The sequence below is a fragment of the Channa argus genome, chromosome 20, assembly GCF_033026475.1.
Source record: "Channa argus isolate prfri chromosome 20, Channa argus male v1.0, whole genome shotgun sequence".
Classification (NCBI taxonomy): Eukaryota; Metazoa; Chordata; class Actinopteri; order Anabantiformes; family Channidae; genus Channa; species Channa argus.
Genome location: NC_090216.1, coordinates 17,200,102 through 17,218,007, shown reverse-complemented (window position 1 = coordinate 17,218,007; position 17,906 = coordinate 17,200,102). Strand labels below are relative to the sequence as shown.

At 39.2% G+C, this 17,906-nt stretch overlaps 2 protein-coding genes across 6 annotated transcripts in view; one reads left to right on the top strand and one right to left on the bottom strand.

The window, feature by feature from the left end:
- The window catches only part of LOC137105811 (ras-related protein Rab-26), an 86,955-nt gene extending 71,241 nt beyond the window's left edge, over positions 1–15,714 (top strand). Inside the window, exons 6-9 of one of the 3 annotated variants that reach the window (XM_067488432.1) lie at positions 10,422–10,487; positions 11,417–11,473; positions 12,072–12,148; positions 14,602–15,714. In XM_067488432.1, coding sequence (XP_067344533.1) covers positions 10,422–10,487; positions 11,417–11,473; positions 12,072–12,148; positions 14,602–14,638 — 237 coding nt within the window. In that variant the 3' untranslated portion in view covers positions 14,639–15,714. The remainder of the gene's footprint in view (positions 1–10,421; positions 10,488–11,416; positions 11,474–12,071; positions 12,149–14,601) is intronic. The other 2 variants (XM_067488431.1, XM_067488433.1) reach the window with 2 other exon arrangements.
- On the bottom strand, positions 1,432–7,314 carry LOC137105810 (uncharacterized). 3 transcript variants are annotated; one of them, XM_067488430.1, is made up of 3 exons: positions 7,058–7,314; positions 3,839–4,934; positions 1,432–1,965 (listed from the first exon to the last, which is right to left on the bottom strand). In XM_067488430.1, the coding sequence occupies exons 2-3, from the start codon at positions 4,905–4,907 to the stop codon at positions 1,895–1,897; spliced, it is 1,140 nt and encodes a 379-aa protein (XP_067344531.1). In that variant the 5' UTR covers positions 4,908–4,934; positions 7,058–7,314; the 3' UTR covers positions 1,432–1,894. The 3 variants fall into 3 exon arrangements, with proteins under 3 accessions (XP_067344531.1, XP_067344530.1, XP_067344529.1); XM_067488429.1 differs by lacking the exon at positions 7,058–7,314 and adding an exon at positions 5,624–6,028; XM_067488428.1 differs by lacking the exon at positions 7,058–7,314 and adding an exon at positions 5,620–6,026.
- Positions 15,715–17,906: the final 2,192 nt, after the last annotated feature.

The following is a 17,906-nucleotide window of genomic DNA, read 5'->3' as shown; positions in this document are numbered from 1 at the left end:
GCCAATTTCGGCTGTGTTTCTACAGACCAAAACATCAGTAACATAAATAAAAGTAGAACTCGGGTCGTGTCCTGTACCACATTTACATACTGACACGAAATTCAAAAAGAATTGTAACCTTTGCCTTCACCTGCTCTCCTCTTCTACAATAGTCTACGTGCTGCTATAGACTTGTGCACAGGGACGATTACAGCATTGGAAAGCACACTGCAATAGGAAACGATGGTAGTCAGAGTATGAATAGAGTTGCGGATGGTGCATGCGTCTCAGCAGTGGAGCTGGTGCGCACTGCCCCCTCACAGCCAAAAGGTCGCCAGTTCGAATCCCCGGCTGGCTGCGGCCTGTGTGGGTTGTCCTCCCACAGTCCAAAGACATGCATGTTAGGTTAATTGGTGGCTCTTAATCGCCCGTAGGTGTGAATGGTTGTCTGTTTGTGTATGTCTCTCTGTGTTGGCCCTGAGATAGACTGGAGACCTGTGCCGGATGAACCCCACCTCTCGCTCAATGATAGCTGCGATAGACTCCAGCCCCTCGGGATCCTGAACAGGATAAGTGGTCACAGGTAATGGATGAATGGATGATTTGCCAAATATTGCAAAGTTGTATATTTCGTACTTTTATCTGGTTTTAAGCTATTCTGCACAAAATGAGGGCAAATGTAATTAAAGTGTGATTCATGTGAGCACGTTTCCCCAAACTTGAACCAAGTGAGATGGAGGAGCTGCAAATTTGTGTGTATACTGTAGGTGTGTGATAAACTAAATTCCCACCACTCACCTGCCTGTTGTGGTGCTTTCAGCCTGCACAGCTGATCTCTCTTCGCTCTGCCTAAAATCCAGAGGCTCAACTCAGTGGACCAAACCCAGATTCAGACATATGCCATCCAAACTTCCAAAGTCTGCATCTTTTTGCCTATAACTTACATAAGTACACTAAAGAAGGACTTTGTATGATGTTGATATAGATGGCAAACAGAAAATGAGCATTTACCAGAATTGTGGATGTGGGTGTTCTCAATCTTTACTCCTCTTTATGAAGAAATGTTGATTACTGCAAATGTTCATATAAAAGCGGAGAGTAAATTACATCAGACTGAATCCATTTTATTGATGTGCCCAGAAAAAGTTTAATCTGAGTAGTCAGTGGCCAAAAATAGACATTGGTTGGTTCCGTGTGCGTGTGCGTGCACAGCTGTCAATCACTGAAGTAGACCTAAGTCCTGAATTGTGCTCGTGCTCTGTCATTAAGTGTATTTTGCTTTGACTGTTAAAGCCCTCTATCAACAATACTGCATTTAACTAACAATGAGGAAAAATTATATCATAAATGTGGATAAATACTTGTAAAGCCTAATCAGTCTTTCTACTTTAATTTGACTGAATGCATTGCAGAAATAGTCAAGATGATTAATGATTTGTTGCCATTCGTTAATTTGCTGTTGACAAATGACTCGTTTAATAAACTGATAAATAAAACTCTGCACGTATGTTCAGTGAGCAATGTACAAACAAATATAAAACAGTCGCTTAAGGGGGAAATTTAGTGATTTATGTTCTCCATCAGTAACCGGCAGGAGCTGCAACATCTGCAGGGTTTGTTTCCTACTGCACAGGAAACCAATTATTTCCTTAAAGGTGTACTTGCTTGTAACTAACAGGATGCCGTACATAAAGTCCTATTTCCACAACCGAGAGGCATAAGCAGGATATTTACAGTGCAGATCCAGTGTAAATGACTTGTGAAACATTAAAGCAACACAATAAAAAAACATAGCAGAAAAACTTCAAACGGGCCCAGTAGACAAAAGTGTCCTGTCCTCAGGGCCATTCGTGTGCTGTCGTCTCTTCACTAATCCTGATAGGAACAAATCTTCTTCAGTCTTCAGTTGTCCTTCTCACATTTCTCTGCCAGGAAAGCGTGGAGTGGACCTCTCCCCCTCGTAGCGTGTATCCAGACACAGCCCCGCTGGAACACAGTAAATGCTGTTACTATTGACTGACACAGTAAAACCACTCCTCTGCTCTCTGCCCCTCACATAGGAAATCAATCGGAAGCTAATCAGGATGAAAGCCACTCCAGAATCTGCAGCTAGATCTTCTGAAAACTTTAAAGACAAAGCCATGCATCATCTTCATATAAATCCAATTAATTTCTACAGTTTGTGTTAACATGGGCAACAACAACTCAACAACATGCTGAGTAAATTTATTCATCATATTAAGTTAAGTTTATCCATAAACAGTAGTGCATAATGTCATCTCTGGTCCTATGGGAACTAAATTTAATACACTCCAGGTGATGGCCTGAGCTAGAAGCCCATGTTACAATTGGACCATCAGTTTGAAGGATATGAGCCTTGAGAAAAACGTGCAATTAAGTCACAATGTGGGTTGTAAAATCAAAGTTGGATGTAAACTACCAATTAACAAGCAGGATATTGTGACCTCTTGTGCATCAACTGACTACAGATGTCTTAAGCAGATTTAACAAGCTGGCAAATGGTCTACACTTTCCTACCTACCTTCTACAACACCTGTGGCGCAGGAAGTGTCTTTATTATACTCAACTCTGTTCAAACATCTAAGCGTCTCGTCTCCTTATCTACAGCGCAGCACACTATATTTTAGTCGGCGAGTATCATTACTAATGATCAGTGTGCAAAACATAATGTATTGGTGCTTCTAACTTGACCAGCCAGCATTAGGTGATACTGGTGGTGGATTCAGTGTTCCTTCTGTCTAGTGGGTTGTTTGGAACTCTCTGCTGCTTTTTATAATATCAATAATTAATTTAATTTATAAAAATAATATTATGAACTACTTGTTGCATTATAGGATCATCCAATTTGAGTGGGACTATGTCATTGATTTGTGAGGTTCCTGTCATTATCAACCCATAGTCATGGTTTAGTAGGTGTGGAAATTTGGCACCACCTAGCAGTTGTAGTAAATATGACAGCCTGCCAGACGTGCATTTGCTGATTTACCATAGATTTGACAGATTTGGTTAAAAAAAAAAAACCACAGGACTTTGAGAAGAGAGACGCTGGTTCATTTCCCATTTGATATTGTGAGTCAGTGTTGTTTCTGTATACTGAGTCACCATCTTTTCCTAACCTTAACCATCTAATTTTTATGCCTAAACTCAATCCAAAATGTTTATTTCTGATGCCAAAATGAAACGACATTGCAGCTCCTAATATTACATAATCTACTGAGCCTGCCAGCATGTGGCATAGAGACCTACTGAACTGTGGATATGGTGCTGAAAGTGGCCTTTTGAATTAGCTAATAACATCCAAAGCACGTGATGTAAGAGAGGGCCCAATGTCTTACAACTAAATACATTCAAATTATACAATAAAATTTAATTGATAAACTGATTAAAATAATAAATAACTGTAAAAAAAAAATTTAATCACAAGCCTCAAAAGATAGTGGTTTTCGTCACTGGTTTGTGTTGTTAATATTTCCACTGTTCATTGATGTTTGTGTTGATCATGATCAGCATTTGTTTTTACATATTTTAACTCCAGTCTGCACCTGTGCTGATAAGAATTGCTTATCAGCACAGGTGCTGCCCTCCGCCACCAGAGGGCAGCACCAATACATGAAACTCAACTGTTGTTTGCTGAGAAATGCACTTTGGAAACTTTTAAAGATCTTTATAGAAGTGCGTTGCTAAATGGCTGTATTACTCCATCCTAATGATCACTTAGGTCATTAGAAACGGCCTGTGGATATGTTAAGGAGTAGTTTAGAGTTTTGGTTAAGTTTGCCTAAAAGCCTTAATCATTTGTCCTCCACTGGTAATTAACAAAAGATTTCTGAGTACTTACCAGTTTTTGTAGCATGCAGTTTGCTGTGATCCATTATCGTGTGTGGCTTTATCACCATGGCGTAAATATCTTTCTTAGTTTTACAGGTACTGGGCCTATGGTATTGCCGTGAATGAGAAATCAGCTGAGCTATTTGTCTTGCCATGGCAGTTTTGAATGGAACAGTTGGTGGCATTTTGTGCGGGTGAGGGCTCAGCTTCACCTGCCCGTCATTCTCTTCACTGAAGACCTCATCAGACTCATCTGAAAGCGTGAGCGGATGGAGGCGCAGACCACTGAGCTCCTCAAGTGTCACCACATAGGTCACAGGGGGGGCCAGTGATGTTAGGAAGGCTGAGGAATCAGAGTGATAGTGACGGGATGGTTTGGGTCTGACCGGGGGTTTGGTTTTAGGTGAGAGGACTGCAGGAGCGTTTTCTGATTGAGAGTTTGACACGGGACTAGATTTGGCGTCAGGAAAGATGACGGGTAGGGGTATCTGCAGAGACAGCCTTTTAGCACGAGCACGGGGGGAGGAGGAGCTGGATATGGGACGTAGCTTCCAGCCTAGAGGGTCATGGCCGGTGATGACAGAGGTCTGCACATGAGGAGGAGTAGGAGAAGGAGGAGAGGAGGAGGTGGAGGAGGAGGTGGAGGAGGAGGTGGAGGAGGAGTAGGACTGACCTGGTGAAATCAAGATCCTAGTGGGAGGGCAGGAGAAACGCTTGATTGAAGTCGGGTACACTGTGTTGGCTGTGGGGAGGGATACGCTGCGCTGAGGAGGCTGTGGCTCCTTCTTCTTCTTCCTCACAATAATGACCGGGGAGGTGTCACACTTGCAAAAGTCGGTCGACCACCGTCGCTGATGAGCTCGAGGTGCCACATTAGAGGTGGAGGCTATCGACAAAGAGCCCTCTCTGTGCCCCCAAATGTGTCTTATGAATCCTCTTGATCCTCGCCTTTCCCTGTTCTGTCCTCCGTTGTTTGACATATTCAAGACCTTTTTGGTGATCAGGTTGCACTTAGCATCGCTGCCTTTGGCACAGCCCGGACTCCCAGTACCAATGAGAACAGCAAAGCCTTTATTCATGTTGATTGTGCTCTTTGATAAATAACCCTGTGAAAAGAAAGGCGTATGAAAAAAGGGAGGGGGTGTCAAGATGGACGTGATTAAAGTTTCAAAAGAGGAAGAAGATGCACCTAGTGACTTCTACAATCAAGTTTTACATCAAACACAACACCAGTCAGGTACTTTGAAAACGACGTTAAGTTTAATGTTAATTAAGTTGAAAATGCAGAACCCGAGGAAAACTAGGCTGAGAAATAAATCATTGTTTCAAGATTCTTTTTTTTTCTCCTAAAGACATATTGGGAGAAACATGAGTCAGTTTAAGACCATTTCAAGACAAAGTTTCAGTGTCCTGTTCAACAAACATTTCAACATTAGAGAAACAAAATAGTTTAGTCCAAAAAAGCTCCATGTAATATGAAATGACTTGACGAGACTGGCATTTTCCTGAAGTTTGACATGAAATATCCTGACAAATTACATGACACGTGTCACATGATTAAATAACTTTTCTGAAGATTTTGCAGATGTTGCGGCAAGTGTTACAAAAACAATTATTAACCTAAGAAACTTTGACTTTTTTTACTTAAGTAAGACAAATCATAATAAAAACATCTTGAAGAAAAAGGGTTGACTGCATTTCGATGGTATTAATCTACATTAATATTAAAACCTTTGAAATGCGTAAATACCTAAAGAAATACACGATCGTAAAGTGTCAAACATAGTTTACCTACTGTGTGGCTCTCAGTTCTCGTTCTCTCTGGGCTAATCTTTCTCGCATCGCTTTCTAAATAACACTTTCTCAGTATGTATTTCTCCACCCTGCAGCCCAACCAAATATGACCACAGCTTCCTCAAATTAGTTGAGGAAGTCCCTTTTTCACACACACAATCACCAGCCAGGGTAGATCACCAGTTGTTTTCGTCACATCATGAAGCACAGTGTGGAGAGAGTGAACGCTGGATCATGAGAACCACAGCTCACTGGTAGAACTGAACTGTTTAGAGGAAGTCTGTTGTTGTTGAGAACCAGTTCAATAAAGTTCAATCAAAGAATGAAGCAATAATAATCATTCTCGTCCTTTGCCCCATCAAAAGCAATTTACACACCTCCGATTATCCTCCCACTTTAAAAGTAACTCTTCAATGCTTTGAGTACATGTTAGTCGTCTTTGTGTGATTGTATTGCTCTGAAGATTTTTGGTTTGATTTGGCTGATGACTTACCGGCATTTAATTTCAACCATCAGTGCAGTTACATGGACTTAAGTAACCAGGTTACAGTCTGATCTCTTGGGAAAGCTGATTTCTTAAGTGTTATGTAAACAGGAAAGCTGGGTTCTGAAATCGGGGTGGGGGAGTCAGGACACCGGATTTTTCCCAGGCAGATTTCTGACAGACATTGCAGATTTCTTTGCCATGTATATGTGTAACTAGGTATGTTCTCCGTCTTCACGTGTACAAAACACAAGGTTACAGCCTGGAACACACAGCTGAGTGAAAGACTGAATGAAACTAGAGATTGTTAACAGGTGATGCCACCTCATTTTTTAAAACAGTCTGTGAGGATTATGTTATTCGGCCATCCACAGTATTGATGGTCCGTTTGACTCACTGAACTGCACAAATAACAGGCTAAAGAAAAGAAGTTGCACATCGTCGCTTTAAGACCAAAAAAATACAACAAACACTGATTTCAATATGGACAATGTGGTTGTTTCCTGGTGTTTATTGCTGTGCATTTTTAACTAGTTAAGAACAGTTGGGAGGGGGAAACAAAAAACCTTTAAACCTTTTATAAAGTTTTGAATTTGACACTTTCCCGGATTTCTTGAGCACAGGACAAATGCATTTTGAGATGTATGGTTTTTGAGTGAGACACCAAAGTTTAGGAAGCTGGAGCATGAAAGCACATTAACGTAGTATCACCCTGCTAACCCTCTATTATTGCTTCAATTCTACCCCACACTCAGTTTGAATTTGCATATTTACAGAGCGCGTTGATCACATGACACTGCTGTTATCTGTTTATACAATCAACCCACAGTTGGGAGATTCACTCTAACACCCGCTACCCTCTACTGAGCACAGTGGCTGTATACAAAGCGGCAACCGAAAGCTGCTCCAGAGCTGTTAATCTAATCTGTCACATGTAGACCAGAAACATACCCCTGTCTTTTTTCACCGCCCTCGCTTCCACGTACTATGTGGACTCTCGTCGACAGAGAGTCCTTTGAAGTTTGATCAGCTCAGAAGCTGCCGTCTTTCCTTCACTTCCTTGTAAATCCACCCACAGGCTGCTGAGCTCTTTAAAGGCTGAGTAATTGTCAAGTTCTCATGTTGTTGTTGTCGAGGGCCTGGGCTGCCAGGTGAGAGCTCGGTACATTAATCTCTGTGTAATAAATTGATGTAAACCCCCAAGGAGAGAGCGCAGCATACTGTAAACCTGCAGACGAGGGGAGGGATTACCGCTTTTCTGAGCAGTGTTCATGTGGTGATACACACACAGATGGAGGGAGGCAGGGAGGTGTAGAGTGAGTGTGGGTGGGTGGGAGGGAGAGAGAAGGGGGTGAGATCTGACCTTTCTCTTGCTGTTTTATTTGATAGCAATGAAATGTATTTGCCTCTGCTCCCCACTCCTCAGAAACTGTCAGCGTGTGATTATTGATGCTTGAAACGATAACTGCAGCCCTCCACCCTCTTTACTTATGTTCTGTTTGCCGTTGTATTTCTTTTGTTCACCACCTCACGGTAAAACATCATGCTGAGAGCTTTCAATTCAGCTCGTTCCATAAAATAAAGGAAATGTTTTTTGCACATTTTTGCACAAAGTTACACACACAGTAGTGTTTTGGAAGCTGGAAGAAATCGGGACAAATCTGAGCTCCATTTGTATAAAACACAACCTTCAAATATCAAGTGGAATACATGTCTTAAACAAATAGAAATAATTTGTTTTTGTTTTTTAAGGTTTATATCTTTCTGAATTTAAAAAAAAGATAAAGGTTTAGCAGAGATGTGCAGCATGGCACTGTGGGAAGAGGAGAGATTGAGGGCGTCCAGAGATCTGAGCATGATAGCAGGTCACACACTGGCTTGGGTTTGGGGGGATTCTGGGAAGTTTGAACTATCAAAATTCGTATTAGATTTTAGTGTTTGGTAGAGCAGAGTAGTAAAACATTTGTACCGATTTTCAGGTAGCTTTGAGCGGACAATGGAAGCAAATGCAGATAGTCATTTGGGTTGGGGGACCTTTGGGGATCACTGGTGGGAAATTGGTCTCAAATTGTGTGTACTTATAATTCTTTTAAATGAGTTGGGGGGTTCTATTTAAAGAAGATAATACACCTCCACCATCATATTTATTTTTTATTAAATGTATTCCTCTTTAGAAAAAGTCTTGTTTGCAGTGTGTAAAATGTGCTTCATAAATATCTTGAGTGAATTTTTGGTCCAAAGAAACTAAACAATGCAACAAAAAGGAACATGTACAGCTAATACCCGCGGCTTGTTATAACACCTTGAATAACACCTTTTATTATTATATTTTTAGATGTCGACATAACAGCACTACAGCAAAAGTTTAGACCGTATCTTCCATCATTGCTACCTGCCCAACCTTGAACTGCTCCTAAGCACTGTAGCCTTCTTCTCGTTATCATCCAAGGTAAACAGATTCTCACGCTATCGTTATCCTTGGCGATATCCTGTAAGAAAATTAAACGGGCTGCAAAGTGAACACAAGTCCTCGAATCCTTTGTGGCTCAATTAGTATTTCCATCATCTTAGGATTTATTGTAATACATGAAATACTTTGTTATTTTTATTTTACTAGAAATTATGAATTGAATCAATCATCTGCTCAGGGACAGTAATTACCATAACTGAAATAATTTCCATAATTAACTGGGATAATTAGAAACATAAACGTAGCCAGTTGTTATGTACATTTATTAATGAACACACATTGGTTCACCTGCAGGATCATGACTCGTACTCGTTTAGGCAAGAGAAGCACTTCAGAGTAAAATTATAGTATAATAAGTATCAACATTTTTGTGACTCTGAAAATACATTATTAACCTTTTTTTTTTCCTAATGTTTAAATAAGAATGTTTATTTAAACTTATAAATAAATAATTCAAGTTAGCTGCATATAAAATTCCTTGGACACCGGCAGCCTGTAGCTAAGCAGCCAGATTTTGCCTGTGCTTGAAGGACAACTTAAAAAACGCCTTCTGACAAATCAGGACAGAGCAGCTGGCTGCACGCACGAGCTCACACACATAATACGGGTGCTGCACTAGAGGGCATGAAGGATAAAAGTCTGGATAATGTCAGAATTCAAGTGCATGTCTGAAAGGGGCTTTTATATCTCCGGATGACACAACTTGGAGAAACGTCCCGCTCAGAACATGTCTTCTCATTGCTTGTACTGGGTGATTTCATCTAATGCTTTTTAGCTAAAAACATAGAAATATGTAAAAATAGGTCAGAGAGCAGTTTAAAATCATTCATGTATAGATTTACACCCTAAAGTAAAGCCTAAAAAAGCTAATTGAAAATTAGTGGAACCGCGCTTTAAAACATTCCTGTTAGTGAATTGCATCCTTGGACTTGCTCTCCTCACCTAAACTGTAAGCTGCCAAAAAACAAAGTTTGCATTTAAAGAAAGATACTTTTTCCTGTCTGAGCTCTTTTTTACAGCTGAGTGATGCACGTGTCAGTTCTCAGTTATCTCAGTTTATCAGAAGGTGTCTGTTCAAAGAAGCTTGAGACAACTTATCTTTTTTTTTAACTTAGTGTCCTGAGGAATTGTTTTCGGACTGTTTTGGTGGAGAATAATCAATCCTCAGATATTTACTGCTATGAATGCTGATCCATGTTGGGTGGTCCACTCTTTCGGGTTATGCATTACTTTCACTCAGTATGCTGAAATGGTGCCAAATTTTTATTAGCCTTTTTCTGTGGACCAAATTCTGAAATATTAGCTGACACTAAAGATGAGTTCGCCCAATACTAATCAGATCTGGAAGGACTGCAACCATTTCTCTTATAGCTGCATCCATCATCTTGTCTGAGCTGCTCACATCAGTGGTCAATGGGCATTTCAAAAGTTTCCATAAAAGTTGCTTGAGCATTGGACAGGCTCACACTCTGTATTAACTTCTGTTCTCTTGCTTGCTATAGTGGACTAACAATGTGATCTATATCTGAGTGTGTGTGGGTGCTTACATGTGTCTGTGTGTAGTCAAGAGGCCAGTAATTGGAACAAGATGGATGGATAGAGATCCAGGAAGAGAGAAGAGGGGTGAAAAGGGGAGAATCCAGAAGGCGGGGGGGGGGGGGGGGGGGGACTAGAAGAACTGTAGCTGGCGAACAATAAATGACTCTTTTTGTCTTCCACACTCTCTCCATCCATCTCCTCTGTCACATCTCTCTATCTCCAATCCTTCCCCTTCCTATGCTCTTTCTTTGTCCTCCCTCTTCCCGCTTTGCATTTATTCACGACTCTGTGCCCCCCCTCGTCCAGGCGTGGTTGACAGAGATCCACGAGTACGCTCAGCAGGATGTGGTCGTCATGCTGCTGGGCAACAAGGTGAGACCTCGTTGCCAACACTGAGACATAGATGGACAGATGGACTCATAGAGGGAGGGCAGGGGGGCCCATGGAGTGTGGTGCGGTGGGAGCTAGAGTATAAAGATGGAAGTGCCCAGAAGCCGAAAAGTACATTTTTATTGATAAATAGATTATTAGACTACAGTATGTATTTTACACTTTTGATACAGTGAGTGTAAATATTTGAGTAGTTACACAGAAAAATATTTCTATGGTTTGACTGATAAGTATATGGTATTTTATAATCAAAAGCGTGTAAAATGAGTTTATACTGAAGCATCTTTTAGCTTTAATTTCTGGTTTGCTCTTACTGCTCTCATCAACCCTGTTTCCAATCCTAGTGTTTTCAGGAAAACAATGTGTTCAACATATGCATCATGCTCAGCACCAAATGCTGCTTTTTTAGATAAAGAGAACTCACAGGAGCCTAAAATAGAACTAATAAAAGAGCAAGGGGGATGCAGTGATCTAATTTTATTATTTTACTATAACCTTTTGCTTTTTTTACACTTTACTTGACCATGTTTACTTCTGATGATAAAAGAAACTTTGTACCAGCTGAATGTGCGTAGATATTATATGTTAGCATTAGAGTTACATTTGCATCCCCCTTGATAAATTAAAAAAAGAAATGAACTTTAATTCATGAAATGAATTAATTAATCAATTAATTTCTGATGGAGCTGTAAAACAAGAAAAATAGTTGGCAGGTGTCTACATTTCTGCCAAAAAAGAAGAAATTTTGTATATTCATTACACTGATGATAAAATGATTTTCCTTAGCATTAACAGACTCTGTGTGTGTGTGTGTGAGTGTGTGTGTGTGTGTGTGTGTGTGTGTGTGTGTGTGTGTGTGTGTGTGTGTGTGACATTTTCTAACAGGATATTGTGTATGCAATATGTTTTAGGCTGACTCCACACATGACAGAGTTGTGAAGCGAGAGGAGGGAGAGAAGTTGGCAAAGGTGAGCTTCACAATACACACACACACAGAGATGTTTGCAATTTGACACGTAACAAGGATAAAACACATGCTGTACTTTATCTGCCCACAAAGCCACAAGGACCCTCAAACTACCCCGACATAGCTGCTGTGTCCTGATTAGTGCGCAGAATTATGGCGGCACATGATGTTGATATTGTTTGTAATACATATTGTGGAATGACAAGGGCCTGCTAACCGAATTTTCCAGTCAGTTTTGCTCAGATAAGCTTTAAGAGGCGTGTTCAAGCAGAATCAAGCATCGGTGATGAAGAGTAGTGAGGCAGAGGAACCTGAGCTGTCAGTGTAAACACACAGCAGGAATATTGACTCTACATACTGTAGGAGGATGATTCATTGACTGTTTATTGTTTTCTCTCTCTTTCTGGTAAATTACAAAGCAGCCATATAATTGATTGGTATTAATCAACAACCCTCTCATCCCAGCTTCAAACGTCAGGGCATTTTTTTCCCTGGTAAAGGTCGGAGGATAGTGCCAAGACCACACACACACACACACTCACTCACACACACACACACACACACAGCTAATGATGATGTTGGTCTGTTTCCTTGTGCAGGAGTTCGGGGTGCCCTTCATGGAGACGAGTGCTAAATCTGGACTGAATGTGGAGCTGGCCTTCACCGCTGTGGCCAAGTGAGAGCGTAACTTTACCGTGAATCAACCCATCGATTTGAGACTTTGTGTTCCCTGCTGGTCAACTAGATTTATCAAAATCAAATATCCACGGCTCTCCATGAATATTAAGCAGTTTAATATATAACATAATGAATTGGACAGTTCAACAAAAAGCACTATTTTAACCCTTTGTGAGTCCTTTTATATGGATTCAGTGGAACCATATCAGCTTCGCTAATAAGAGACAGGTGTAGGAGATATACATACGTACATAAGAACACATTTAAAAGCTAAGAGTTAGACAGGTGGTGTTGTAAAAAACACAAGCTGATACCAATATTAAATATATAAATGATCATTTTGACATGTACATATGTATTTGTTTCTAATGGAAATGGTAAGATAACAGAAAACGCCAAACTCAAGCACTTAAATTTATCTGGAGCAACACTGAACATTTGTTTTCTTGACAACACACCAAATGGTCGAGTTTGCATTTCATAAAAAAATAAATAATGAGAAGACCGTTTTGTGTTTTTCACTCAGATGTGTAGAGTCAGACAGTTTGTGTGGGAGTCTTTCACATTTATAGGCTTGTTATGGTAACAGGCTGCCATGGTGGGATGCTGCCAAGAATAGCATGACAGTCTGGCACATAACACCCCACAGATGCTGAATCTAAGAGCACATCTCTTGTCTTCTGATGTGCTTTAGCTCAGGTTACAGCCTTATCGCTTTATCCATCTTCTGTCTCTTTTTGTGGTGTTGCACCTTTCTCCATCACTGATCATCTGTCGCTCTTGCACTTTCTCAGTTCCTCCACCACAAACTGTTCAATTAACAGTTCAATTAACTTCAATAGAGCTTTATTTGGGCAAAGCACACAAAGTAAAAGTAACAAACAGCATCATTCAGATGGAAACCATGATTAATCTATACTAGAGTCACTGCCATCGTGTATCTATTTACAGCATGTGCTGTAATATAAAAGTTTGAACATTAAAATAGGCCCAACGCTTGTTATTTAGCACCATTTGTTTTTTCAAATAAGTTAGATTTTTCATGTGATGCTGCAGCTGCAAAGACGTGTGTGGAGACACGGAGGGATAATGAGCCACGAGAATGTGTCGTAACTCTAATGTGTGTGGTTGTTTTGTAGCAGCCTGGTGTCATTTGCACGTGATTTAATCGATGTAAACATGGTGGATGGTTGTGCGTAGGCTGCACTGTGCTCTGTCACAGCCCATTATCAACACATCTGCCCTGAGATGTAATGAACTGAAGGAGATCATTTTCAAACAGAAGCTGTAGAAAACAGGCAGCGTCAGTGTTAGAATGAATCATATTTATTTGCATTTCACAGACTAGAACAAACTTGTTTTTTATTACAGTTTAAGCATTATTCTGTTCTTTCTTTACATATGCTGCTGGAGTTTTGCATGTTTGCATTGCTAAAAGTACTACAGTGCCAGTGAAGTGACATCAGACACGTTCTTCAACAGTGAAAACTTGTTTGCATTGCTTTATCTGAATTAACCTCCAAACTATATAAAATAACTTATAGAAACTTATAAAGGATTTGTTCCATTCTTCCATTCCATTCTCTCTCTCTCTCTCTCTCTCTCTCTCTCTCCATATATATATATATATATATATATATATATCACAAAAACAATATATGTGCCCCTTTAATGCAAATAACAAAGGCCAAGTGCTTCCCAAAGTTTCATCAAATGTTTTCCATAATACCTCGTCACTTCCTGGTGCCTTTCAGGGGAGGTGATGGGGGACAAATTCCAATAATAACAAAATCACGTGGATGAATGAAGGGTTGGTGTTTGAATTCCTATGGAATGAAAGTGACACTCAAAGTGACTAATTCACAATGTTGAATGTTGATAGGCTCTTAAAAGCCTATCAAAACCCTAACCGGAGAAATGGTTAAAGTAAAACCTGCTTCATTCTTAACTTGTTTGTGTTCACTGTAGAGAACTTCTCTTATCATCTTCGAGGTTATATTTTTTATATTTTACTTCATTATTGAGCATAAAGTACATAATATCCACAGGGGAGACCGACACTGCAGTCATTTTGCAGAACCTGTTTTACCTTGTCAGCAATAGATGTTAAAGTTAAATATATTTGATGTGTTTCTTAATAGTTCATGGTTTTGATAACATTTGTTTTTCAATCTTAAGATTCTATACCATCTTAAGATTCAATACCATCTTAAGATTCATTACCATAAACGGGACACTGTAGTTTCCTAGTGTGGCAGTAAATAGTCTGCAGCCACGTTCACTTGTGTTGGAGTTTATGGGCTAAAATCTACAAAAATAAAGTTCACATAAATGATAACCTAGTTTGGCTGAATGTCACGTGTTACATTTGTTTGACTGACACTCAATCTTGTGGGTTTGGCAAAAAGTTTTGGACATTGTCAGTTCTCTTAATTAACCGAGTTAGGACAGTTTCATTCTGCTCTCTGTCTGTCTGTCAGAGAACTGAAGCACAGGACCATGAAGGAGCCTGAAGAGCCAAAGTTTCAGCTGCAGGAGTACGTCGACAGAGAAATGAGGATTGCCGGCTGCTGTCGCTCATAGACCACATCCCGTCTTTCTACTGTCGGTGTGTGTGTATGTGTGTGTGTGTGTGTGTGTATGGAGAGAGAACAGGTGCATTCCATCATAAATCTTTCTGCGTAGGACTATATTTAGGAATATTTTTCCGTGGTATGTTAATATGTTAAACTTGATCTCACTCTCCCAGCCCACCTTTCCTCTGCAACTGTGAATGTAATATAAATCACACCTACATGCTTGCACATATGCATGTATGCACACAAACACGTTGGCCGTCTACACACAGCCTGTTCAGTCTATTTTGTGCAGTTTTCCAAAAATGTGATGTAAATATTTTGAATGTAGTTTTTAATTTATTCTCGGAAAGCTTTGAAGTTTGTAAGGTTTGCTTGTCTTGTTGAACCTGAAGTATATCAGCACAAATACATTGATTACTAAAATAATTTATCTAGTTGAAGTTACGAACACTTCTGCACCTAAAGTAAACAGTCAAATGGCACCATGTGCTGTCAATGTACAGGACATCATATCTGTAACTGTTTTTATTACTTGTACTTGTGATCTTGACTGTCACCATACTGATGTGTCTGTGTAATATTATTAGAGCTGTTGATCTTTTTATATACGGATTATTCAGTTTGAATTTGAATATTTTAACATTATTAAATTATAATTGGTAAACGTCAGACCATGTTAAATGTAAAAGACAGCATCATCAGCAAAAGACTGTAGGTCTCTATTCAACTCTATTGTACATTTTACCAGTTGGGACAGAAAATGGTTTTGTTTTATGATGAAGAAACTGAAATTGGTTTTGTTCAAGCAGAGATTTCACTTCCAATCAAAGAAATAAAAATGCTGATAATAGGTAAAAGAAAACATCTTTTTTGACACAAGGTAACTTTTTGTATAAAAGCTGGTCTAAATGTAATTAAAATCATTTAATGTTGACTGTGAAAAATAGATACATTGAACCTGCAATAAATGGTTTGACAAAAAAGAGTTAACCTGAACTAGTTTTTCTTAACAGCTCTATCCACCACACCTCAATTTGTGCATCTGTAAGAGATTTCTAACTCAAATTGTAAATTGTCAAAAAGTTCATTTTTAATGTGTTTGGTGTAACATTTTGATTTCCTTTCACACTCTGCCTGATTTTATGGTAATAAAATGTATAAAAATGTTAAAATACCACTAAATATCACAGTGTATGAGCATAAATGCAGGAGATATCCAATTGTTATCCTTGTAACTCAGTGGGGATCGCAAAATAGAAAAAAAATGAATCCTTGAAGTTGAGAATGTGTGAAACCCAGAAGGTTTGGCTGAACTTAGATGCTGCACAGAGATGAAAAATACTGAATCTTGTGGATCTTTGTTGAACTAATGTTACAGTGTGGTTCCAATCCCCAAGAGAAGGTGGCAGAATAGGAACTCCGGTGCTGGTAATGCAATAAATGATGATGAAGATGCAGGATTTGTTTGTCAAAGAGGCTTTTCAATAACTATTTTAAAGAAACCTGCCAACTGCATTTTAAAGTAATTTTACCTATAGTGGCAGTAACTGGGTAAAATTTAAATGGCTAATACCTTGTAGAAATACTATAATTACAGATTGAAGCATTTTAATGTGAGAATACATTTTATAATTCAGATTTTCAACACATAACATTATATAGTAACTTATCAGAGATCTGTATACAGCATCCTAACTAAAACCATCAATTTTGTATCAAGTATCAATAACATGGAATGAGTTGTTCCTACTTGGTGATGACAAGTGATGGAGCTCAGACATGGAACTGCAGCACCATCATGTGGCTTGTTATTACAGAAAGAATTTGAGTAGTATTTTGTCTAAAATACTGGATCTTATTTCAGTGCTTCTGTGGTTGACACACTGCAGAAACCTTCACCTGTACAATGTAACCTGCTGCATTAACAAAGGAATACTGTTTAAGTAACATAACAAAAGCAACCAAATATGGGCAAAGGTTTCATTTGTGGACAGATATTCAGATTACTAGTAAACTATTATATAATATTACATTGTAATTATGTTATATAAGCACTTCAAAAATGTTATAAAAAATCTTATTGATGCATATACACTTTTAGAAAATTTGAAAAATCATATAATCAGTTTCCTTACCACAGTCCAAAGACAAACATGTTCGGTTAATTTGTGACTCTAAATTGCCTGTAGGTTTGAATGTGAGTGTGAATGATTGTCTCTGTGTGTGTGTCTCCCTGTGTTGGCCCTAAGACAGTCTGGAGACCTGTCCACAGTGGACCCTGCCTTTCAACCTACGACAACTGGAATAGGATCCAGCCTCCGTTGGCTCGAAACAGAATAAGTGGTTACAGATAATGGATGGTTTGAATTGGTTCACATTGCCTAAAGCTCAGCCAGTACTTCCAAATGAAATACCGTGTACCACAGGGGTCTATTATTGGTCCTTTTTAATTTCTTTATATAAAGTACAAAAGCCATAAATGTGCCACTTTAAAATTCTAATGTTCATTTGTATTTTATCATTTTGTCCATCGGAGATGTTTCTTTTAATTTTGCTATTGCAAATGTCTGATTTGGATTTTGCTTTCCACATATCTGTTATAAAACATGTCTGAATTTAAAAAAAAAAAAAAACTTTTGTTAAATTTTTAAAATACTGGCACCACTGAACTCATTCCAAGACCCGTGTCGAGCCCCCGACAAACAAACTAAGGGTCAATTTATGTCTGATCTTGGTTATTGGTGATATTGTGATTTGCACTGTAGTTCGTTATTTCTGCTGAGAGCTTTTTAGATCATTCATTTGCAAAACCGTCTCAGCCTCTGTTTTTGATAGCTGAAACTTCTACATGCAAGAAGGTGGACGGGAAAGCTGACACTGTGAGGAGTGATTACCAGGGCGGATTAACCTGGAAGGATCATGTGAAACAGTGTGGGCAAGGAACATAGGGGAAAAAGATATTTTTAAAAAGCTAAAGAGTCTCTCTCTTTATCAGCCATAATATTCAGTAGGAGGTAGAAGACGGATGAGGCAGGGTGGAAATAAACAAGAGCAGGAATTGGTCAGAATTAAATGTCAGTGTTGAAACATTGTAACAGAACTGCTCTCATATTTAAATGTTTCTTGTAGCAGCACTAGTAGCCTGGCTGGTAGTATAAAAACATGGGCCTGTTGCTT

Coding starts and splice junctions, on each gene's coding strand:
- LOC137105810 (XM_067488430.1), bottom strand. CDS start 4,907: ATGAATAAAGGCTTTGCTGTTCTCATTGGTACTGGGAGTCCGGGCTGT. Junction 1,966..3,838: donor ACTGCATGCTACAAAAACTG/GTAAGTACTCAG, acceptor ACTGTGTTCCAG/CGGGGCTGTGTCTGGATACA.